Source organism: Zonotrichia albicollis, chromosome 3 (assembly GCF_047830755.1).
Source record: "Zonotrichia albicollis isolate bZonAlb1 chromosome 3, bZonAlb1.hap1, whole genome shotgun sequence".
Classification (NCBI taxonomy): Eukaryota; Metazoa; Chordata; class Aves; order Passeriformes; family Passerellidae; genus Zonotrichia; species Zonotrichia albicollis.
In genome coordinates, this window is record NC_133821.1 from 18,190,181 (window position 1) to 18,213,640 (window position 23,460).

The 23,460-nt window shown below is 47.7% G+C and overlaps 2 protein-coding genes across 4 annotated transcripts; both read left to right on the top strand.

Annotated features, from left to right (window-relative positions):
- Positions 1 to 1,574: 1,574 nt before the first annotated feature.
- PET117 (PET117 cytochrome c oxidase chaperone) lies at positions 1,575 to 4,943 on the top strand. The gene is made up of 2 exons (XM_074536867.1): positions 1,575 to 1,778; positions 4,794 to 4,943. Exons 1-2 carry the CDS (start codon positions 1,683 to 1,685, stop codon positions 4,941 to 4,943), a joined length of 246 nt encoding a protein of 81 aa, XP_074392968.1. The 5' UTR covers positions 1,575 to 1,682.
- A 258-nt stretch (positions 4,944 to 5,201) lies between these two features.
- On the top strand, positions 5,202 to 22,533 carry KAT14 (lysine acetyltransferase 14). Of its 3 annotated transcripts, none has more exons than XM_005488518.3 (10): positions 5,202 to 5,457; positions 7,041 to 7,159; positions 9,664 to 9,785; positions 11,429 to 11,610; positions 12,113 to 12,532; positions 14,438 to 15,009; positions 15,462 to 15,598; positions 16,104 to 16,279; positions 19,300 to 19,490; positions 21,937 to 22,533. In XM_005488518.3, the coding sequence occupies exons 1-10, from the start codon at positions 5,202 to 5,204 to the stop codon at positions 22,108 to 22,110; spliced, it is 2,349 nt and encodes a 782-aa protein (XP_005488575.1). In that variant the 3' UTR covers positions 22,111 to 22,533. The 3 variants fall into 3 exon arrangements, with proteins under 3 accessions (XP_005488575.1, XP_005488576.1, XP_074392966.1); XM_005488519.3 differs by having other exon boundaries at positions 12,116 to 12,532; XM_074536865.1 differs by lacking the exons at positions 19,300 to 19,490; positions 21,937 to 22,533 and having other exon boundaries at positions 15,462 to 15,710; positions 16,104 to 16,243.
- Positions 22,534 to 23,460: the final 927 nt, after the last annotated feature.

Below are 23,460 nucleotides of genomic sequence, written 5' to 3' on the forward strand. Positions count from 1 at the left end.
TGCAGCCCTATCAAAGAGGGTGCCAAATGCCTGTGAAAGAGCGTGGAGGGCGGATGAGGCACACGGGGCTTGCACAAGATGTATTTGCTTTGAAATCCAGGACAGAAATGCCCCCTAAGGATGGACTGCAGATGTTATCCGAGATCATTTTCCAGATCTGAGCTGTTTGCCCAGGGGAAAAATGGCCTTGAGCTTTCCAGTCTCCTTCAGGTGTGACCCAACCCTTTTCCGGCTTGGCCCCACCTCCGTGAGCTCCGCTATTCCAAGATAAGGAGGAACCAGGCACGGGAGAGAGGGCACCAAAGCTCTGGGCACAGCACAGCTTTCCCCAGCAGAGAAACCCTCCTGATCCACCTCTCCCTCAGCTTGAGCCCATGCCCTGCCTCTGCATTTGGGAGACTAACACCAGTCTTGTGTTTGTGGGGCTGAATTCCTCTCTCGTGTCCTCCTGCCCACCGGCAGCTGGGAAGGTTTTTCCCAGCAGGAAAACATCCCCCATTGGTGCACATCCATCCCCTCTGGGCGCTCCTGCCCTCCCACCTCCATCACACACTTCCCTGCCCCAGCAGCCCGGCTCCCAGAAAGGAAAATGGGATTTAAACCAGACCAGCTGCTAATCCGGGTTTGGGAAAGGTCCCCTCTCACCCCAGAGCATGGAAAGGGGGAAGGGAGAAGAGCAGGGTCAGGGCAGGGGAGCTGAGACCTTGAGAGAATGGGAGGGACAGGAACACCTGAACCACCAGGGCAGAAACAGATTGTGAAAGTGCAGCCTGAATGCTCCCTGGGGATTCTAGCCCCTCCAGGGATTAATGATGGGATTGAGTAGAGCTGAGGGAGCTGGACCCTTCCTCAGTGCCAGGGGTTCTGTGCTGGCTCCCATCTACCAGGCTCGACCCCGTTCCTGGCACTCCAGTGGCCTTGGACCCCTCACAAGCACAAACCCTAACGAGAGTAAACACAGCACAGCCATGCGACTCCATTGGATATTATCATCCCCACTAATTTCACCTTTCACTTTAATCATGTTCATTCAGCAGAGAGATTAAAAATATTATAATAAGGAGGGATCAGCCTGACGAGTGTTTGATTTCCCTCTTCCACTGCAGGCAGGGCTGGGGATGGAATAATTCTCTCTTCAGAGCACGAAAACCTGGCAAACACGAGGCCTTAAGGCCACACACTGAACAATGAGAATACACTAAACAATTAAAGAGCAGCTTTCTCCAGCTGCTTCTCCCACGCAATTCGGCATTTCTGGGCGAGGACAGCGCAGGACTGGTTGTCTTCACTCGACAAAACCAGAAATGCTTCTTGCACGCACAAGAAAATTCCATTTATTCGCGTTGGCCGGCGGGAACCTCCAGGGAGCAGTCCCAGGAGACGCGGGCACAGCTGGGCACCAAATCCCCAGCGGCGCTGAGGGAACAAAGGCCCGATTTTGGGGGTTTCTGGCCGGCAGGGTGCGAGTTTAGCACCCATGGCGGGGTTTCTGCCCGGTCCCGGACCGGCATCTCCCGGAGCCGCTCCCCCAGCCCCGCCCCGCATCGGCGCTCGGCTACCCGGGCCTGGCTCGCAGCGCTCGGCGCTCGGCAGGGGCGGGGCGCGCCGCCTCACGCTCTCCCGCTCCCCCGCCTGCCCGCCCGGCGCTTTCCCCGCCGCGGCCCCGCGCCGCCCTGCCGGCCATGTCGCGGGGCTCCCGCCTGGCGCTGGCCGTCTCCGCCCTGCTCTCCGCCGCCATCGTGGCGGCCGTGCACATCCAGCAGCGCCGGGAGCTGGAGGTGAGTGCGCGCCGCGGGCCACGGGGGGGAAGGCGGCAAGCGGGGCCCTGCGCCGGCCCTCAATACGGCTCCGCCCACCGGCCGGGCAGGCCACGCCCCTTTACTCAGACCACGCCCCCTCACCTGGCGGCCCGGCAGGCCCCGCCCCCACCTGCGGGCTCAGCGCGGAGCCACGCCCGCTGACAAAAAGCCACGCCCATCGCCAAGCCCCGCCCCCTGCGCGCACCTGAGCCCACGTGTCCCTGCTCCATCCATCCTTCTCTCCATCCCTCCATCTATCCATCCTTCCTTCCATTCCTTCCTTCCTTCTCTGGCAGTGTTCCCGGGGCTCTCCCATGTCTATCTGGGCTGTCCCACTTGTGTGCCCACTGTTTTTCCTCAGTCCCACAAGTGCAGCCTGCTGGAGGACAGACAGCCCTGTGCTGGAGAACAGACAGCCCTGTGCTGTGCCATGCCCCTGCTCCCCTCTTGTTCTGCCAGTGCAACCTGTCAGAAGCACCACGTGGTGATTGAACAGGGCAGTTCTCTGTGCTGTATTTACAAAAATCAGGGAATTCCTGGCAGGCAGCCTGAGTGCCAGGGATCCCACAGCCAAAACGTGTCAGGTATGATCATGGTAAGTCCTGAAGCAGAGCTGCCCTGCCTGGGACTGGAAGCTGTGTGGTTGTGTGAAGCTGTGCTGTGTGGGCAGTGATGTGCTGGTTTGGGCCCTGAAGGCACACAGCTGATTCTTCCCCACTTACATACAAAAAATTTAGAAAATGCACACAGAAACAGCCTGTGCTAAATGACAGTGAGGCAGTCAGAAGTTACAGAGCACCAGAGTTCAACTTCCTAATCCATAGCCCCGCTGGCTGTTGCTTGGGCTTTGTGATACATTCTGTAATTAGAGGATTATACTTTGTGTCCCTCCAGAGATTGTCTCTGTCAGTGCTTGAGAGGGATGGAATTTGGAAGATGAGGCTGGTGTGGGTAAGGAAAGAGGCAGGTTTGTGTGAGCAGGGGTGGGAGAGCACTCTGAAGGGCACAGGCTGGAGCAAGGAGAGGATGGTTGGGATCCTGGAGTGGCACCCAGAAATGGCTCTGCACATCCAGAGCTGATGGATGTGCTTGTTGGATCACCTAACATATTTTGGGTAGATCACATCACATTTTTGTAGCTGTTTGCTCTCTGGTTCAGTGTGCCTGCCTTGAGGCACTGAGGATCTGGCAGGAATAGCTGCTAAATGCTGCTAAACTAAATTGCAGCTGCAATTAATGGCACTTGTACTTTGAACATGTGCAGAATAATCATCACCCCTGGGTGTTTCATGGGACACCTGAACCTCATGGATCTTTTTGACCCAAATCCCATTGTAGGCTAATACCTATTCAGAAGGTCCAAGGCTCAAAGCTTATATTTTGTAAATTAAATCTGAGATTTTCTTTTTATAATTCTTCATGGCCAAGCCAAGCAGTAGTGGCTTCATGTTCCACAGATCCAGCTATTTAGATAACATAATGGAAATTAATATTTTACAGTCCTGGTGTAGAGATGATTTCAAGTTTATCTTTATGCAGATTAATAAAGGTTTGACTCTTATAAATTGATGTGCCAGGCCCAGAGTGCTTTGAGCTTGCACATGCTTTTCATGCCTGCAGAAGACAAGCAGGGCTAACTTCCAAGAATAGAGGAAGATGAGAAGATTACCTTTCTCATTTCTGGTCTTTGTCACTTGTGACACTCAAATTCTAAAGGTGTCTTTTGCAAAGTGTGCATTTTCAAAGTGAATGCGTCCACCATCTGAAAGATTGCAGTGTTTTGTGAAGGAAAAGGGATTTACATTCTTGGTGCAGTTGATCAGTTACCTTGTATCTCCTCATATCTTTATTGTTATTAACTGATAGCAATGTAATTATAAGTTTATGAACTTTGTATTCAGTTTCAAATTACTGATTTGTAGTAATCAGTAATTACAGTAATTTGTAGCCTGAGTTCAGTTGATGGAAGCTGGTGAGAAGGAACTGGTTTTATTAGATTAATTTCTGGAGAGTTTTGATTATTGGCAGACACGTGTGGCTGTGCATTTTCTTAACAAGATAAAATTATTTCTTAAACAAAACCTTTCTGTTTTGATCTTGACAGGAGAAATGATTTGAAGTGTGCAGTCATTGGCATGCTAGGTGAGGAATTAAACTCTGTTGAATAATAGTCACAGACATCCTCTCAAGTGACTTCAGGGTCAGCTTTCAAATAAATTATTTCCAGGTGCATTTTGGCATCATTCAAATGGGTCAAAAAATTATTGATATTTCACCTAATTATCAAAATATCAATGTGAGTAAAAATGTCCGGGTAAGAGAGAGAGAAGCAGCAGGGATTTTCTTAGGGCTTTTCCCACCCATTGAGGGGTGGCACCCCAGGTTGAAAGCTGCTGGTGTTGTGTTGGACACGATGTATTTATTTATTTATGTGTTATATATTTACATGATTTATAATGAACACTTTAGGTAAAGGGGATATTTGTGAAGCAAGTGCTTTGCTGTTTCAAGTTTGGCATAAGCAGTTTTTTTTAAGATTAGGACATGAGCAGAAAGAAGCAAATGAAGACACATGCCAATTTTTCTTAAAATAGTTTCCAATTTGTCACAAAATTGCCTCGGAGCAGAGAAGTTTTGAGGAGCTCATTCTGATTAGGTAAAGACTTAGGCCAGAGATGAGAGGGATTTTTTAGATCACATCCATTCTGCATGGCACGGGAATTCCAGGCTCCGAGCATTTATTTGCTCAATAGCTTTGTCACTTAGTAAACCCAAGCATCATCACTAACCAGCATCACTTCAGCGAGTGCAAATAAAGCAGTTTTTGGTGTAGTGATTCTGGATATTGATGGAGTGATTCTGGATGTCCTGAAGATTCCAGCCACGGTAAATTGCTGTGGGAAGACCCTCACGGGAGGGTGGAGCCCGGGTGGGGCTGGTCCCCATCCACGTCCCCGGGCTGTGACAAACCCTTTGTGTCCTTTGTGTTTCCAGAGGCTGCGGAGTGGCGTGGTCAGAGATCTGGAGCGTCAGAAGCAGAAAAAGGAGAACGTTCGCCTGCTGGAGGAGCAGATCGCTCTGACAAAGCGGCTCATTGAGGAGAGAGACAAGGCGCTGATGGAAAAACGTTCCCAGCAGCCCTAGGCACTGGCCTGGCTCCTTAGAGGTTTGAGTAAAGACGTTTGGAGGTCGTTTGCATCTCACTCCTTGCAGGTGTTGTAACAAACAGAGGTAACCTGTGAAAGACTGCTTATTTTGTATAAATTATAGTCCAGCCCCTGCGGTTTTAGGGCAGACACAAACCCATTTCATCTGTGATTGGTACTCCCACTGTGAGGACTTGGCCTTGCTGTGTCCCAGGCTGGGCAGGAGCAGCTCGGTGTGGGGCAGGCTCCCTCTAGCATGGCCAACAACGTGCACATGGGCGGGCTGCTCAGCCGCCACGACGATGAGGCCACCAGGACCTCCACCTCCGAGGGGCTGGAGGAGGGCGAGGTGGAAGGGGAGACTCTGCTCATCGTGGAGTCTGAGGACCAGGCTTCCGTGGATTTGTCGCACGACCAGAGCGGGGACTCCCTCAACAGCGACGAGGGGGAGACGTCCTGGATGGAGGAGATGTCCTATTACTGTGAGAAGTGCCAGAAGTGGATCCCAGCAAGTAAGGCTGAGTGGTGCTGGCCGTGGTGGTGTTTGAGAGGTGTTTGTGCTGCACTGTGTTCCTGTTTCACATCTTGGTGGGCTGCTCCCTGTCCTGCCTTGGTTGGTGATGCATCAAAGTTCAGAAACGTGCCCACCCTCACGATTCTTGCAGCTGTTTAGGGGCCTTGGCCAAGCGACCTGACCTCTCTGCTCACTCAGATAATGACCCTTGCTGTGAAGCTCTGGGGAGGAAAGGAGTTCATGTGTTACTTTTTCCCCCTTCCTGTTGATTTTTCACATCTGTGGAGCATATGGCTAAATCTCAACCTTAATGTTTTCCCAATAATGTGAATTTAAGTTGGCTTAGAGACATGCCCAGCCTTCAGCAGCCAGCTCTGGGGGTGTTAGGAGCAAGCTGCAGAATTTGGTGCCTCTCCTCTGGCACTTGATATAAGGTATATGCTGTCAGCATTGTAACTGACAGCTTTATATTCTAAATTCTGGATTTTCTGATCTGTTATTACATTTAAGGTTTAGATATTGCTAAACACCTTGGCTTTGGGGTTGTTTTTTTGTTGTTGTTTGATTTGATTTGGGGTTTTTTTGGGGTCTGTTTATTTGTTTGTGGTTAGAAATAAGAAATAAGGAACCGTTTAGGTGGCACCTGCCTCGCAGATATGTCAGAGCTGCCCTTTTTGCCTTCTTAGGATTTGCCAAAATTTATAGCGTAAAAATCTCCTCTCAAGGCATGTTAGTGATTGTTTAGGTGTTAATGTAATGAAAGCAGCACCAGACTATTTAATTACTATGCACTAAAGGAAAATATTAACTTGAAATTTATTAATAGAAAAAAATGAAGCAGAGTTACAGGCAGCATGAGCTATCTCACATGGAGCACCTCATTTAACACTCAACTTGTTTTATTTTACAAACATGCTCCTCTCTGCAGTTGCTGTGGAACAAATCCAAGGAGCAGACAAGGCCAGTTGCAAAGCAACGGTAGCCACATACAAATGTGCAGAATAAATGAGCTGCCAAAGGGAGATACTGTGCTGTTTCCTAATAATTCAGTTTTAGGGAGTTCAGTTGTCTCATGTGAAAATAAAATAGACAAATAATCACTTTATTTCATTGAATTGCCTCTTAGAAATTCTCTTCATTTACCAAGTGTGAGGGGTTTTCCCCCCATCAGATGCAGTTGCAACTTGAATTCTGTATTTCAGTATGGAAGCAGGGTATCCATATGTTAAAAATTATAAAATTATACAGTAAAAGAGATGACATCCCTGTAGAGAAACATGTTTGGAGTGTGACTTTCCAGAAACACTCTAGTCTTAACATTGTTTCCCTGTCCTCTGGTGTAATTTTTCAGTTGTTCATGTTTGTGTAAATTAACTCCTGGTGAGTTTAGATGCCCTGATTTCCTTTTCCTCTGCTGCAGAAACACGGAATTAAAACCTGTATCTTTGGATGCATGGGGGTTTACAGGTAGTTCTGTCATTTTTGTTCAGACAAACCTGATCTTGGAGAAATCCAAATTTCCTTTGCAGCACTTTTTCCTATAAAAGGGTAAAAAGATTGATTTTTACCTTTTCATTTTAGGTCAACTGAGAGAACAGCTCAGCTACCTCAAAGGAGATAACTTTTTCAGATTCACTTGCTCTGATTGCTCAGAAGATGGGAAAGAGCAATTTGAACGTCTGAGATTAACATGGCAACAAGTAAGTGAAATGTTTTTGCCATCAGAACAGCCGTGGGACTTTCTGAAATCGTTGGTGGTTGTGTACATGCTACCTGGAAAGGGAGGATCAGGTATTGATAACAAAGGAGCATTTGCATGAACTGCAGAAATTAATTAGCTGAGGATTGCCTGCACATGAGAACTTCAGCGTTTGGCAGGGAAATTGAAAGATAATCATACAAACCACATTCCTTTTCTTTTTCTTTTTTTTTCTTCCCCTTATGTTGCTCATGAATTCATGGCTTCAAGCAGGTTTGGAAGAGCAAAATAAATGCAATTTGGCTTCTAGGCATGAACAGTTTGTTATGTCTAAGAAAATGTAAAACTGGTGAGGTGGCAACATAGAAACAGAAAGCTTGCCAGCTCCCTGGGTACAAAGCTCCAACCTGGCTGCTTGTGCAGTAGCTGGAATTCACTGTTCCAGTCATTTGCACACCTGAGCAATCAAAATAACATCTGTTTGCATTCTTTGGGCCTGTAACGGTGTGCTGTCTCATAGAATATCACAGGATCAGCTAGGATGGAAAAGGCCTTTGAGATCATCAAATCTACCCCATGACCTAGCACCACCTTGTCAACCAGACCATGGCACTGAGTGCAGCATTCAGGGTTTCCTTAAACACCTGCAGGGATGGTGACTCCACCAGCTCCCTGGGCAGCCCATCTCAATGCCCAGTCACTCTTTCTGTGAAGAAATTCTTCCTAATGTCCAGCCTGAGCTGATCATCTGGGCACCTGCCCCTCCTGAATCCATGCTGTAGGTGCCAAGTGATGGCTCTCAAGGTTCCATAACCTTGCCAGGCACTGAGGTCAGGCTGGCTGATCTGGAGCTCCCTGGATCCTCCTTCCAGCCTTTCTTAGGGATGGCTGTGACCCTGGCCAACCTCCAGCCATCAGGTGCCCTCTTGGTGAGCCAGGACTGGTGGTAAATGATGGAGAGCAGCTTGGTGAGCTCTTCTGCCAGCTCCCTCCTCACCTAGGATGGATCCCATCTGCTCCCATAGACTTGTGAGCATCTAAGAGGCTCAGCATATCACCAACTGCTTCCTCCTGAGTAACAGGATTATTATTCTGCTCCCTGTCCCCATCTTCCAGCTCAGGAGGCCACTTGTCCTGAGGACAAGCTGGCAGACTGTTGAAAATATCAGCCTGATTGGCTTTTCCTTGATTCTTACCCATAGGCACTTGGCCTTATTGTCATGTAAGGTAATTTGAGACACTGACTGTAACTCCTGCTCTGCTTTCCCGTGGTGCCGGTGCAGGGAAAAAGTTGGTGTAGGCAGGGCTTTGTGCTGGCAGAGTTTCACCAGGTTCCACACTGGGAAAGAAAAGGCTGCTGGTGTTGCCCAGGTCTCCTCAGAGTGCCATGGGGGAGGGGCAGACGAAATGAAAATGGGTGAGGAGGAAAGCTGTGACCACTTCCCTGGGCTTCCAGCAGCCAGAGCTGCTGCTGCTTCTGGGTAAGTGGAATGGAGAGAAATGGTCAAACTAACTTACCTGAAGCAGGAAGAATGGGGACAGTGATTTCTGGATTTTTTTCAGAGTATGCAGCCTTAACAGATCCATATCTTTAGCCAGTTGAAGGAGAATTATTTTTGACATCCTGAGACATTGTCCCACTTGACTTTAAAACCCACAAAATCCTAGTTATCAAACTGATAGGGGTTGTGAGGTAGAGATATGGTGAAGGGGACATTAAAGCCTCCCATGTTTCCTCATTTTGTTGTCTTTGACAATGCATCCCAGAAAGCCAAGGTCCACTATGAGGAGACCCATCTTCCTGAGAAAAGCAGATTTCAGACTCCTCTGAGGGTGAAATGCAAGTTATTATTGGAAGTAGTGCCACACTGAGGCTGTGTGATTGTTAAAAGATGATCCCAACCTAGCTGACTTTAGTTCTGTTCTAATAAATTAATTGAAATTATTTAAGTAAATGTAATTAACAGTTGATCACCTAGGATTTACTTGAAGGAGATATTTTTCAAAGCTGCCCTTTAGTTTGGGTATGTAACAGGTCAGAGTGAATTTGGTTGTGAAGTGTGTGAAAGACCATTGTCACAGTGTTTCTGATGTATTGGATAGCAGGATACTTGTGACTGTTTTATTTTAAATTTATTTGAAAGTCTGTTTCTCTACCTCCACATTACGTTCAGACCCCAGCTGTACTGTAATTCATTTATACAACATTTATAGAATTCATTTATGCACAATTCTTGTGTCTCAGCACAAACCTGCATAACTAGGCAGCTTCTTATTCCCATGGGATGGAGAAATCTCTGGAAGAATGTGCATCTAACAATAGAAAGACAAGAACAGGCAGCACAAAACCAGGAAGAAGATGGATTGCAGAAGTTGCCTATGAGATGTTGCAAAAATAAGATATTTATGAGGGAGCAAAGATCTGTGTGTGTGTGGCAGCTGTGGGGGTCTGTTCAGCAGAAAAAGCAGAAGGGATTCACTGGTGTCCAACACTTTCTGTTGCAGGTTGTCATGTTGGCAATGTACAACTTGTCTCTGGAAGGAACAGGCCGCCAGGGGTACTTCAGGTGGAAAGAAGACATTTGTGCTTTTATTGAGAAACACTGGACTTTCTTATTAGGGAACAGGTAAAGACATGATGTTTTCCTGAGGGTCTGATTGGTGAGCCAAAGGAATTAAAGCTTCTTATACAGATGGACAAGAATCCTGGTTAATTTGGTGACATCTCTGTTGAGCCTTACGAGTGATAAAAATGGAGGATTTAATATCGAGAATCTGAATGCAGGCATGGGGGTACCCTTGAGGAAGAATCAGCATTTCTTACTGGGGAAAAACAACCCCAGGAATGTCACACAAAAGCAATACAAATGCATGTATTTTGGATTATTTCTTACCTTCCTTTAGGCAGCATATGAACTTGCAGAGAATTGAGTTTTTCTAAACAGTCACAATGGGTGGGCTGATCCTGTATTGCCAAATTTAGGGACAGAAATGTGATCCAGCAAAGTTCCTTGGCTACAAAGCTTGCCAAAGGACCAAATTCTTCAAGAAGAACTGAACCTCACCTTTTAAATTGTTTCAGATCATAATGAAATGGCTCTTACATAGTAGGTGTTAAACAATTGGAAAGTTTTTCACACTGTCAGAGTAGGAGCCCCTCTTGTAGAGGGCAGCCTTCGTTTTCCAGGTGAACAGCACATTTATTCTGAGTGTGCTGAAGCTGTCAAACCCAAGCCTTACTGTTAGTGTGTGTGCTGTGGAGGCAGGGAAGGAACTGAGCAATCCTTGGAAGTTGTAGATTTGATTGACTTCACAGCTTCTTTCCTTCCCCAGGGATTTCCTCTGTCGTAAGATCTGGCCTTTCTTCCTAACCAGATTTGGTCTTGGCTTTGCTTTCAGAGCTTGTCTGTGCCTCCTTGCTCTGTTCTCAGAAATGTTGTTAGCATTTGTCCTCTCTGGGAGCCACAGGGACCCTGACAGGAGGGCAGCTGGTGGCCCATTGTCCCTCATTCAGTGCCTCCCAGGGTTTGCTGCTGCCTTTTGAGACTTGCCCTGGGAACTGGGCACTCCTTGCTCTGATTAAAATTCAGAGAGTGATTCCTGGCCTCAGACACATCCTTCCCACTTGCCTGGACAAGCCACTGAAGGAACAGAGACAGCTGAATCGGGTGTGCAGCAGCACAAACAGTGCAAAGATCTTCCTTGGCATATTGAAGTGCAGCTTATCCAGTTTTACTGCAACATTTCAGACATGGAGCTGCAGCAGCTGGGTTTGATCCCCCACCTTTGGGGTTCAGTCCCTCAAGGTGTGTAAGGGCAGCACCTGAGTGAACACCAGCTCTGCCAAGCCCTGGCAAGCACAGAAGTTTCTGCATGTGGGGGGTGTGCAAAGGCAAGAAATCCTGAGATTCTGGGCAACTCTGTTGCACGAACCTGACACTCCAGAGTCAGGTTCAAGGGAGTACCTCAGTTATTGGCTACAAGGGCAATTCTTCCGGGTTTCTTCTCACCTCTTCCCTAAGTGACATCTTAGTTAGCCCTGTCCCCAGTTCCTAAAGGAACTAAAAAAGCTCAGGTGCCCAGTAAGAGTGCACTGTCCAGCAGAGGGAAAGGCTTAAATACAGCTCCCTGCCTCCAAGGGGCCACAAAAGTGCTTCAGGAGTAGTTCAGTGATTGTGTGTCAGTGCCTCTGGCAGAAACACTCTGTCCAGGATGGAAGCACAGCTGGTGAGTGGGGACCTAACCCTTGTTTTCCTCTCTCCCACCACAGGAAAAAGACCTCAACATGGTGGAGCACAGTTGCTGGCTGTCTCTCTGTGGGGAGCCCCTTGTTTTTCCGCTCGGGGGCACAGGAATTTGGAGAACCAGGATGGTGGAAGCTGGTTCATAACAAGCCCCCAACACTGAAGCCTGAAGGAGAGAAGCTGTCAGCATCTGCACTGAAGGCAAAAGGTAACTCTATCCCCAGTAGTGTGTAGATTCCTTGCTGGGCCAGAGCTGGGAGATGTGAGAAAAGTTCAGTTTAAACCAGTTTGTGTGCATGGACAGCTCCTTAGCTGTGTTCTGCTGTAATGGCTGACTGAACTATAGGGCATATACTGTAGAGTGAGAGGCCTGTTATATTTTATTACCTTTTTCCATTGTGCTGACTTGTGCAGAGTGGTTTTCTTTGGGTTATTTTAGCTGAAATCCACAATTTCCGCACTTCTCTTTACCCTGGGGAATGTCTTTTATCTTTTGTCACTAGATGCAAATTCTCCTCTGTGCGGAGGAACAAAATTTGGGCTTTAACGAGGTTTTAGTCATACACTGGCTTAATGCTACATGTCCCAGAGTGAATTTCTTGATCACTTTGAAAACCCCATCTTTTAAGCTCAGTAGTCAGTGTGGTTTTGACTGCACAGTGTGAATCCAGTGAGTGCAGGAGCTCAGAATAAGCAAACTCCTTCTGCAGCAGCTTCCAAGCCCCCGCTGGATCCCATCATTACCGTGGAAGGCCTTCGGAAGCGCGTGAGCCGCAACCCCGTGGAGTCGGCTATGGAGCTGAAGGAGAAGAGGTCCCGCACTCAGGAGGCCAAGGACATTCGGAGAGCCCAGAAGGAGGCAGCCGGCTTCCTGGACCGCAGCACCTCCTCCACTCCTGTCAAGTTCAGCAGCCGCTGCCGCCGGCCCGACATCGTGCTGGAGAAGGGAGAGGTCATCGACTTCTCCTCGCTGAGCTCCTCCGACCGCACGCCCCTGACCAGCCCCTCTCCATCCCCGTCCCTGGACTTCTCCGCCCCCGGCACGCCCGCCTCGCACTCGGCCACTCCCAGCCTGCTCTCGGAGGCCGATCTCATCCCCGACGTCATGCCGCCTCAGGCGCTCTTCCATGGTAAGGGCCGCCATGGGTTTCCTTCAGTGATGAACCGTGTGCGGTTTTCTAGGAGTATGTTTTAAAAAGGAAGTTCCACTGAGGTGCAGGATCCTTTCATGATGAGATGGAAAGTAACTGGCAGTATTCTGTTGTCTTAGTTGAGTGTGAGTCTCGGGTTGCAGTTGTTAATTGCTGCCCCGAGATGTGCAGGGTGTCTCTGCTTTGGCCCGCGGGTCTGAGGAACGAGTCAGAGCTCTTCCTTTTTAGGTCTTGAGGTTGTTTATTATTCTTATCTATAAAATTTTCTTTCTGCCCAGCCAAGGCCTGTTCTGCAGGGCAGCCAAAAGCACTCTGACCACCCTCAAGGTGGTGTTGTCTTTTTGTACTACAAACTACATATATCATATTTACACTTAATTCCCAATACCTATCACCTATGTTAGACAGTGCACTTCTACTCTAAACCAATCCCACAGTGCCAACATCACTGCAGAAAATGGAGACCAAGAAGAAAGGCTAGACACGCCCAAGTTCCTCTATCTTGTCTCCATAACCCCCATACCCGAAATCTTAAAATCTACATTTTCACTCTATGATAATTTTATTATTATACTATTTAAACTTCTGTGACTTTGAGGTCCTCATACAAAGTTGGCAACTTGCTCCAGGGGTCAAAATCAAACCCGCAGGTGTTCTGGGCTGTGTGCCAGGGTCTCTGAGCCCCCTGGCAGGGTCCTCAGCAGTTCTGGACAGCCAGAGGGATGTGCTGAGTTCTGACATGTGAGAATTGACTGGTTTTCTGTTGCAGCCTGGATAGCTGCTCGCACAGTCCAGTTGTGGTGTTACATTTTAGTTAAGTGGTTTGCTCTGTCTCACCCCTCGAAAATGTACAGTTTATTCCAAGCCTGTGATCCTCCCTTGAAGTATCACGTATCCGTAATCCCATTGGCCCAAGTCTTATTCTGTGCCCACTTTGAATCTCCCTGTTAAGCTGTGTGAGGGAGATGAGAAGCCTCTTGGCCCCTTTTCCCCCTAGGCTCTCCCTCTCTCCCTCCCCCTTCTCCCTCAGAAGCCATGCTGCTCTTCTGGGTGGGACCCCCAGTAAACCCTCATCTAATTAGCACCCTCAGAAGCTGTGGGGAATCTCCTTGCCTGCCTGCTGCTACCAGCAAACATACAGCTTAGGGAGCCCCCCACCAACGAACTGCATCAGTTTTCCATAGTTTTATCACCAACTTCTAAGGCCAAAAGAAACCCCCATGATCGTTTTCTGATCCTGAATGAACAGTGGGTAGACTTCACACAGCAACTGCTGGACCACTCAGCATAAGCATTTCACTGCAACACAGATAACACTGTTATGTAGCAAGTCCAGTTTTGTCTCAAATGTTTTTCATGGGAGAAATTTTATTCTCATGGTAATATCCCAGTATTTTATAGGTTTGATTGTGCTGATTAATGGATGCTAAATTTCAGTGAGATTGCAGAGCAGTGATGCAGGCTGAATTTGCTTAGTTCCTTAAGGAGCCAGTCTTCTGGGTGACAGGAGGAATAGTGAGGGTGTGCTGGCTGAAGATACAGCTCACCAGCTTCACTTTTTGATTTCCCAGCCTTTGGGAAGTTTCAGCAGCTCAACGTTCCTCAAAGAACATGTGCTTGCAGCTCAGGAGGGCACTGTTTCCAAACTCCAAACTACAAGACACTTTAGGAGCAGGATTGATGCTGTGTCCTGAAATTGGACTCTTTTCAGCATCTCCCATCCAAAATCAGGAGATCTGGCAGCACACAGAAAATGAAATGTGTTGGGAAAACCCACATTATTGTTCCTTAGCAAGAAAATGCTGTGATAACCATTTTTGAAATGGGACTTTGATGTTTAAATTATTTTTTCTTTCCCCTCGATTATTTTGATCTGTTCTACAGATGATGAGGAGATGGAAGGAGATGGAGTCATAGACCCAGGAATAGAGTATGTGCCCCCTCCCAGTGGGACAGCTGGTGCTGGCACCATGATAGCAAGCAGGAAAAAGGTGAAGACAGCTGAGCAGATCAAGCAAGAGGTGGAGAGTGAAGAAGAAAAAACAGAACGGATGGAAGGTGACAGTGAAGATCCCGAAGAGTCAAACACACCCTTGCAGGTGAGAGGACGAGACAAGGGCAAGTCACAGCTGGAGAAGGATGCTAAGCCCAGAGCTCCCAAGCACACCTCAGTTAGCATCTATGAGGAGAAGCTGCTGCTGAAGAGACTGGAAGCCTGTCCCAATGCTCTGAGCATGACCCCAGAGGCCCGCAGGCTGAGGCGCAAGCTGCTGGTCAGGCAGGCCAAGAGGGAGAGAGGGCTCCCACTCTTTGACCTGGACCAGGTTGTCAATGCTGCACTGCTCCTGGTTGATGGCATTTATGGAGCCAAAGAAGGTGCTGTCTCCAGGTCCCCAGTAGGGCAAGCAACATACAGAACTACTAGCCAGGACTTCAGGATCTTGGACAGATACCAGGTGGGTGTTCCCAAATCTAAGTTAGCTTTTGGCACTGCTTATTTTAAAGCTTTTGCTGCAGCCAGCAGTGTCACATTGAGTTATCTGACTCCTAAAGTGAAAAGGCTCATGTGAACAAGACTCATTTTGGCTTGGGGCTCTCCTAAGTCCCTTTCTTCTTGGGACATGCTGGTTCAGCACTGCTATCTGTCAGTGTCAGCACCACAAATGTCACTGTGTTTGTACTCCAGCCCTGCCCAAATGCTGGAGGTCTGGAAGTATCCAGACAGGTGGATGTGTATAGGAGGGAGATGACTTGCAGCGCTTTCAGATTTGGGCACCAAATTTGGGAGTGCTCAGCAGGGTCCAGAGTGCTCCATCCACCCTGTCACACTGAGAGGCCATTACTCTCCCTCCATGTGTTCAATCTCTGCCTGACCTCCCTGCAATTGTTGTGCATTTTTGTCACGCAGACGATGCTGCCCGCCACGAAGGGATACCGGCAGCAGACAAGCAAGTTCCTGTACCGCCTGGTAGGCTCGGAGGAGCTGCTGGCAGACCACAGTATTGTCAGCCCTTACACCTCCCGTGTCCTTAAGCCTTACATCAGGTACAGAGGGTCTGAGCTTGCTCTTGGCTTGTGCACCGCCAGCCCACGGAGAGGACACCTTTCTTGGGCAGTGCTCCTCACTCCTCCTCACAGTACATCCCAGTGCACCATGGTAACCCTGGAGGGATAGTGTTGGATTTAGCTGAGTGGTGAAATGGATTGCATTGGGAAGGGGAATCTCCAAGAGGGGGCAAGGGCAGAGAGGGCATTGCTGTAGCCATTCAATGCAAGTTGCACCTGCCCTTGGGTCAGAGCTGTGATTTCCTTGCTCATGCTGTAAGGAAAGACTGGCTGGACATGCTGTGGGGCTGGAAAGTTTCCTGGCCTCTGGCACAAGGGTGTTTTTGCTGAGCCTGGAGCTGCTTCCCCATGTGAATGGAAGACTTCTTTATTTTCCTAAAGTTGAGCATGTCAGAAGATACTTCATGGGCAGTAGCCATTTAGCTGCAGTGGCAGTTCTTGTTGCTCACTTGCTTTTTGTGTTTCCTTTTCACGTTCCTGGCAGACGTGATTATGAGACAAAGCCTCCAAAACTCAGGCTGCTGGCAGAAATCCGGGCCAATCCACACAGGAATGATCTCAACTGGAAGGCTGAGCCAGAAGCACCCATTGATTACTGCTACGTTCGCCCTAATCACATCCCCACTATCAACTCTATGTGCCACGAATTCTTCTGGCCTGGTAAGATTCCTCCAGTGCTTGGGTTTCCAAGAAAGAAGTGAAAAAATATGTTCTTGGGCCAAATTTTATTTCAGTTGGTGTCTGGCTGGTTCTTAGAAACCCATTATCTGATGTTACAGGAATGTATTTGAGGTGGAGGCGTGGCTTTGGTGTCTTTGTCTCTTGAGATTGTATAAAACTGGGAAATTAGGCACAGCACTTACAAAAATAGGTGTTAATAGGAGTAGTAGGTAGGTTAGTAGTTAACTAAACTTAACATCCAGTGAAATGTTTTGCAAGAATCAGGGGTTGAAATAAACAGTTTTATACCAGAGATTACTGTTCATTAACTCTGTGAGAAGGTTTTTCCTAACAGCCATAAGCTAAATATGTTGGAGTGAAAGTTGGGAGGTCGTAGGAGGAGTGGCTGAGGTCTGTTCAGCCTGGAGAGGAGGAGACTGAGGGGAGACCTCATTGTGGGCTGCAGCTCCCTCAGGAGGGAGAGCAGAGGGGCAGGCAGCAACCTCTCCTCTGTGATTACAGGACCCAATGGAATGGCTCTGAAACTGTTTGGGGAGGTTTAGGTTGGGGATTAGGAAAAGGTTCTTCTCCCAGAGGGTGGTTGGGCACTGGAACAGGCTTCCCAGGGCGGTGGTGACAGCTCCAAGCCTGTCCCCAAGGAGTCTGGACAACAGGCACATGGTGTGATTCTTGCAGCTGTCCTGTGCAGGGCCAGGAACTGGACTGGATGATCCTTGAGGGTCCCTTCCAACTCAGTTTATTCTGTGATTCAGTGAATTGCTTTTACAGCTGTAGGCTCTGCTGTGATGTCCTTTATTTCTTCAAGCCTCCATGGGAAAGGTTAGGTCTGTGTTTTTCTGTGTCCTTTCTGGAACTGTGGGTTCTTTGGGGACAGTGTCCACCCTTTCTGGGGGTGGTTACAAGGCTGCACTCTTTAGTTCTTCTGCAATAATAACAGGGAGGTTCATCTGCTGCATGCATCAGCTTCTGATCAGCAAACAACGCAGCAGACTAATTTAGAAAAGGCCAGTGCAAACAGAACACACCTTTATTTCAGGTAACTGCTGGCTTTGTGTTTTGATTTGCTGGTGGTGATTCAGCAGGGCTGTAGTTCAGCAGTGCCCATGTGCCCCAGTCAGGATGGGAGCTCTTTTTGCTTCTCATTATGCAGATTGCACAGTGTGGGGGGAATAACCTGGCACACCTTTCCTTTCACGAGCTGTTTGAGAGTTTGTGAGAGACTCTTGCAATCCCAGCAGAGGCTGAACCGCTTTGTCATAGTCTCCCTTCTCCTGATAATGCATTTGAAGTTCTGGCCAAGTTGGCTTGCACCTTCATTAAGTTCTTCAGGACTCACCCTATTTTATTTAACATAAGGAGCATGGGTGTGTTCCACCCAACTGTGAACTGCTCATCATTAAATCAGAAAGCTGACACCCCTGTCAGTCTCCAAACAGGAATCCAAATTTTTTCCATGGTGATAAAATTCTGATGCTGGGATATGATTGTTGCACCTTGGTTCTGTTTAGCAGGAGAGGGAAGTGAGGAAGTGATGCAGGACGTAAAGCCTGGGTGCAAAGGGTTTAGCTGGTACAGCTTGGGGGTGGGAGGCAGGGATATGCAACTGGGTGAGCATCATTAAGCCAGCACTTAGTTCTTCTGTGCCTCCAAACCCTTCCTTTCAGAGCTGTTCTTGCCTCTCCCAAGGCAGAGCCAGGTTTCCAGGTAGAGAGATTCTCAGGTGGTGTTTGTGTCAGTGCCTTGGTGCCCTAATGGGAAACCTCTCCCTGGCAGGGAGTGTCTCCAGTGGTGAACCATCCTGAGCTGAGCATCTCCCTCCCTACAGGAAAAACTGCACCCCTGCAGAGACACCAGTGCCTGGGGCAGGGAGCGTTCTGTCCAGTCACCGCTGCAAGGCACTCCACAGGCAGGGCAGCCTTGCCTTAATTAACACAGCTCCCTATTGCCAATCGATCCCTCCCACGTCCCGCTCCACCCTGTTCACTCTGGAGCAAGAAATAACTCACCCACTTCTCTGTGCCTGCTGCTTCTGAAGTCTTGCCTCTCATCAGAGTGATTACTGGAAAACACACTCTGCTGTTTTGTTACCCTGTGTTCCAAATACATTGCAATTGCCAACTTGAGGCTGAAGCAAACGTTTCTGGCACGTGTCGTCTGTGTCTTGCATCGCATTTAGGGTCTGTCCACACAAATTATCGAGCAGTCAGTCTTCAGTGCCTTGAGCTGCACTGCTGGGTGCTGACAGGCTGTGTGGATGCTCTAGGACTGCAGCAGCAGGATGTTAGGCAATGTAACAAACTCCCAGTCTGAGTCCAGCCTCTGACTTACAGAAGCACCACTGCCTGAGAGGCTGCTTCATCCCCAGATTAGAGTATTTGCATGCTAAAAGCAAATGTTTTGATAGTGTTGGAAGCTGTGGTCAGGTTCACAGTGCAGCTCCATAACCAGCTGAGAGTGCACAAGAGACACCAGTAAGAGCTGCAGAATGGAGGAAACAGACAGAAACCACAGCAGGCAATGGTACCAAAGCTGAAGCCCAGTTTCATGCGTGCTGCTTCTGAAGAGAGTTAAGTTTCAGTTTCATCCTTGAGTCATTTGAAAGGAAATCAGCTTTGTTAGTATTTCCATGCAAGCTTCCCTGCTAGGCAGATACTGTTTTGTCTGTTTTGTTGTATCATCTTTTCCCTTGCATACTCACCTGGCAGGGAAGGCACCAGGAGCAGGCAGCTGGTTTCATCCACTGTACTCTGGGTGTCCTGACCCCTGGGATTTCCCAAAATGTGGGAAATTTGGCCTCATAATTTACAGTAACAGAGGGCTGCTCTAGCAGGGACCTTGGACTATTCTATGATGCTGTGGTCTCTTGCTATCACAAATTTAAAAGAAAGGTAAAAAGAAGGGATTGAGTGTTTCTAAAAAGCCTTAAACCCCTGGATTTGAACCACACTTTTATTTTGGTTTGCAGTGCTTCCAACTGCTGTTTCTCTCTTTCTCCCTAGGAATTGATTTGTCAGAGTGCCTGCAGTATCCAGACTTCAGTGTTGTTGTCCTCTACAAGAAAGTTATCATTGCCTTTGGCTTTATGGTGCCAGATGTGAAGTACAATGAGGCTTACATCTCTTTTCTCTTGGTGCACCCTGAGTGGAGAAGAGCTGGGATTGCAACCTTCATGATTTACCATCTTATCCAGGTAATGAAATGAAATCATCCCTTGAATCTGCCAAAGAATCAGCTCTCACTTCTTCCTTGTGTGCACACCTGCAGATATTGGAGAGTAAGAACCCTTTTTGTGAGTGTTTATGGGAGGGAATAGCTCCTGCTTTGGAAGTCACAATGTGTTTAGGAAAATAACCATCCTGGTCATCCCTCAGAATTAGAGGGATGTTGCACACTTCAGCTGTTTTGGACTTAGCTCTGTGTTCTTCAGTGGTCAGTAGTTTGTGTGCAAGGGACATTGTAAATGGGGGTTTAAGGAGGAAATGAGGGAAGAGTGGGGCAGGGTCAGTTAGAATTATTGCAGCTTTCTTGACTACACCTGGAGGTTTATTGCATGCATTAAATCACTTACTGATCTCAATCACTCACTTGCACTTTTATCCTCTGGTTCAAATACAGCTGAGTTCATGATGAAGTGTTTGCAACCTCATTGTTTAAAATGGGCCTTGTTCCACAGGAATACTTGGGAAAATTAATCTCAGCTAACTAAACGGGTGATACTAAAGGAGTTAAACTTCATTAAATCTCTGAATGAATACTGTTATTCAAGTGGCCTTAATTCCACTGACTTTCTTGAATTAAATTGCAGGAAAGGCAGCTTAATTGTGAGTAAAGATGAGTAAGATACATGTTCTTTACAGAGCCCAACTCCACAGTTTTACCACTCCCTGAACTCTCTTGGCAGAGCTGCTGATGGGAAACACTGTAGTCAAGATGAGCTTCCCTAACAAAAACTCACCATTGGAAACTGTTTTATCCTCTTTCTTTCTTGGCTAAAGCAAGGTAGGGAGTGCTGGCAGAGCCTTGTGGAAAGTGATCCCTGCTTTGGAAAAGCACTTTGTGCTCCTGGGCTGCCTGAGGATAACTCTGCTACCTGCACAGCTCTCTGCAGTACTGACACAGGCCTCTCATCAATATTCTTTAAACTCAGCCCTTGCATCTCCCAGACAGCTCTGTGTCAAGTGTTGAAGGAAATTGCCCTCAGCTCAGTGTGCTGATGTGAGATGTCAACACCCAGTGGGAACAGGAGCCAAGGCTTGCAGGGATCCAGCAGGTGGACTCTCAGAGACTTCCCTCTCCAGCAGAGTGGGATGCTGGAGTTGGCAAGTCAGCCACAGAAAATCCTCACACCTTTCTGTAGGATGTATCACATCAATTAACCTAATCCTTCTTGCATGAAATTCCCTGTTGAGAAAAGCCAAGCAGATTTCAGAGATTTGACTCTGATTAGGCACACTAGCAATGAGAGATCAGCACTGTATGTTTGGCTCACATGAGGATTGTTTTTTGGCAGTGGCAGAAGGGGTTTAGTCCTGTGGAACAGTGGTGGTTGTGACCTTCTGTTCCTCAGTCTCCAGGTTTTAGGTGCTACTTTGCAGCCTGCTTGGGTTTGGAGCCTCCTCTCTGTAGCTTGAGACACTTTGATGCTTTGCTTGTATTAAGAGTAAGTTGCTGACTTTGGGATCAGTGTGCTGAGTTTGGGGCTGAATTCTTGGGAACAACATAACTTAACAGGAAAGTGGTTTGATGCAAATAGTAGTGGCTGGTTTTGGTGTCAAAATTTATCCTCTCATGCATCTGTCCCAGAGGAATAAACTGCATTTTCTTAATGATCTCATTCAAATTTTCTTTTCCCCAAAACAGCTTCCAATTATTTCTTTTTTTCCTTCCCTCCTTAAATTCCTGAGAGTTTTCCCCTTGAATGTACTATCTTGGAGATTTCCTAGAGGGTATTACTGTTCCCACTTTAGAGTTACTATACACTCAATATACATGGAATGCTATTAAATCACTCGATGAAAGCAGAAAATAAATTATTTCAGCATCTTAATCAGTGTTGCTGGTTAGAATAATTTAGGATCTTCAAGGTAACTTCAGCCATGCTATTATTTGCTGTCTGAACTGAATTTCCTGCCTTCTCAGGAGAAGAGTGCTGTGCCCTGAAGGATGGGAGAGGAGCTGGGTGGGATAGGCAGGAATTCCAGCATGACAGCACAGAGGTGCTCAGGCAGTCCCAGAGAGCTCAGCTCTGTTTGCTGACAGGGAGGAGTGCAGAGCCTGATCCTCTGGCATTTTTTGTCTTTTCTTCAGGCCATTGTATTTGAGATCAGGGCTGTACACCAAGATTATTTTTAATTAACAATTACTTTAGTAATTTACAATGGGCAGATGACAAATTATAATCCCAAACCTTTCATTGTCAGAGAATCCACGTTTCCCAGAAACAAAGGCTCAGAGGAGCAGCAGCTGCCCTCCCTTTGCTGTTGCTATGTGTGGTAACTCCTGTGACTTTTCTCACATTTCCTCAGTACCTTGGATCCCTGAGCTGATGAGTGTGCTCACCTCCGCATTCCCCCAGAGGCTGTCTCGTTCTCTTGCAGTGATATCTCCTTTTTGTTCCTCTCCCCCTCCCTTGGCAGACCTGCATGGGCAAGGACGTCACCCTTCACGTCTCTGCAAGCAACCCTGCTATGCTGCTCTACCAGAAGTTTGGATTTAAGACTGAGGAGTACATTTTGGATTTTTATGACAAGTATTACCCCTTGGACAGCAAGGAGTGCAAGCATGCCTTCTTCCTCAGGCTGCGGCGCTGAGCTCAGGAGAGCTCTGGGGAAAAGCCCAATCCATCCAAAAACTCCCCCAGCTTTTGGTGGAGGATGTTGGCTGCCACAGGAGAGCTGCAACACGCTGGTGTGTTTATCCCTAGGACTTTGGATGTCAGCAGTGAGTGGAAAAATGCAATCCAAAAGGATTGGTTCCTGTGCTCCAAGGGGAGAGGCCTGGAAATGCCAACTAGGGTACACCGAAACCACTGGAAAATTGAAATTCCTCATGGGGAATTTTCCTGCCACTGTTACTTTGGAGAGCCTCATTAGCAAACAAAAATACCAAACAAAAAAGTGTTTCTCACTTCAGAGGGGCCCCATGGATTTCAAGTTTTGAAACCTGTCCAAAAAATGTTGCAGGTTTTTTGTCTCTGTTTGTTTATTAGCAAAAAATGAACACCTAAACTTAAACCATTCAGTGTTTCTGTGGTTTGATTGCTTTGTTAGGAACTGTCTTGAGTCTGTGAAGGGAAATAAGGTATTGGTGCCTGTAGCTGGATGTTAACATTAGGAAAGTTCTGCCCATACCAGAACCGTAATCCTGGAACCATGTTTCAGAAATACTGAGGAGTGTGTGGATTCCTGTTATCCCAAGTGCCAGGCTCAGAGAAGACACCTTTGTTTTGCCTCTTCCCTTGCCCTCCTTGCCCCGTGCTCAGTGTGGTTCTCGTAGCGCGCAGTGTTTTGTGTTCAGGAACGGTGTCAGGTGGGTTTATGTCTAGGCAAGGCAGGGCACCACAGCTGCCAGATCAGCTCTCTGGGATCCTTCCACCTCTCTGTGGTTGTGGGGCTGCAGATCAGCCCTTTGGGCACACCTCTAGCCACAGAGCAGCCTCACAGGCTCCAGCACCCACCTCCTCCTGCTGGCAGAAGCCCAGAGCAGAAGTCAGCGGGGATGTTTGAAATGCTGATTTGTAGAAGCAGTTGGCTCGCTGCTTGGAGGGAGGAGGAGAGGGCAGAGGTGGCCCAGATCTAGTTCTTGGAAGCACCTAGGCTCACCTAGCAAAGAATAAATAGAAATAGCCAAGAATTAAAAAATACAACCCCAAATGCTTTCTCTGCTAGTGGCTCTTGTCCTTTTCCACAATGTAGCAGCTTCTCTCTCTGACTTTCAGTGCAGATGAACAGAAAGCTGCACAGACCAAAGGCCAGGCTGGGCATTTTAACTACAGATCACATCCATTGGGATGGTCCTTTTACATCCAGCCTACAGAGAGCTACACACCAAATGTGACTTCTCTGTCCTTAATCTGCTGTGTGTACCTGCTGGCTACCTGACTGTAGCAGTAATTGCCTTTGTGGAGTCTTCATTTTGTAACAGAAGAGAAAGGGATACAA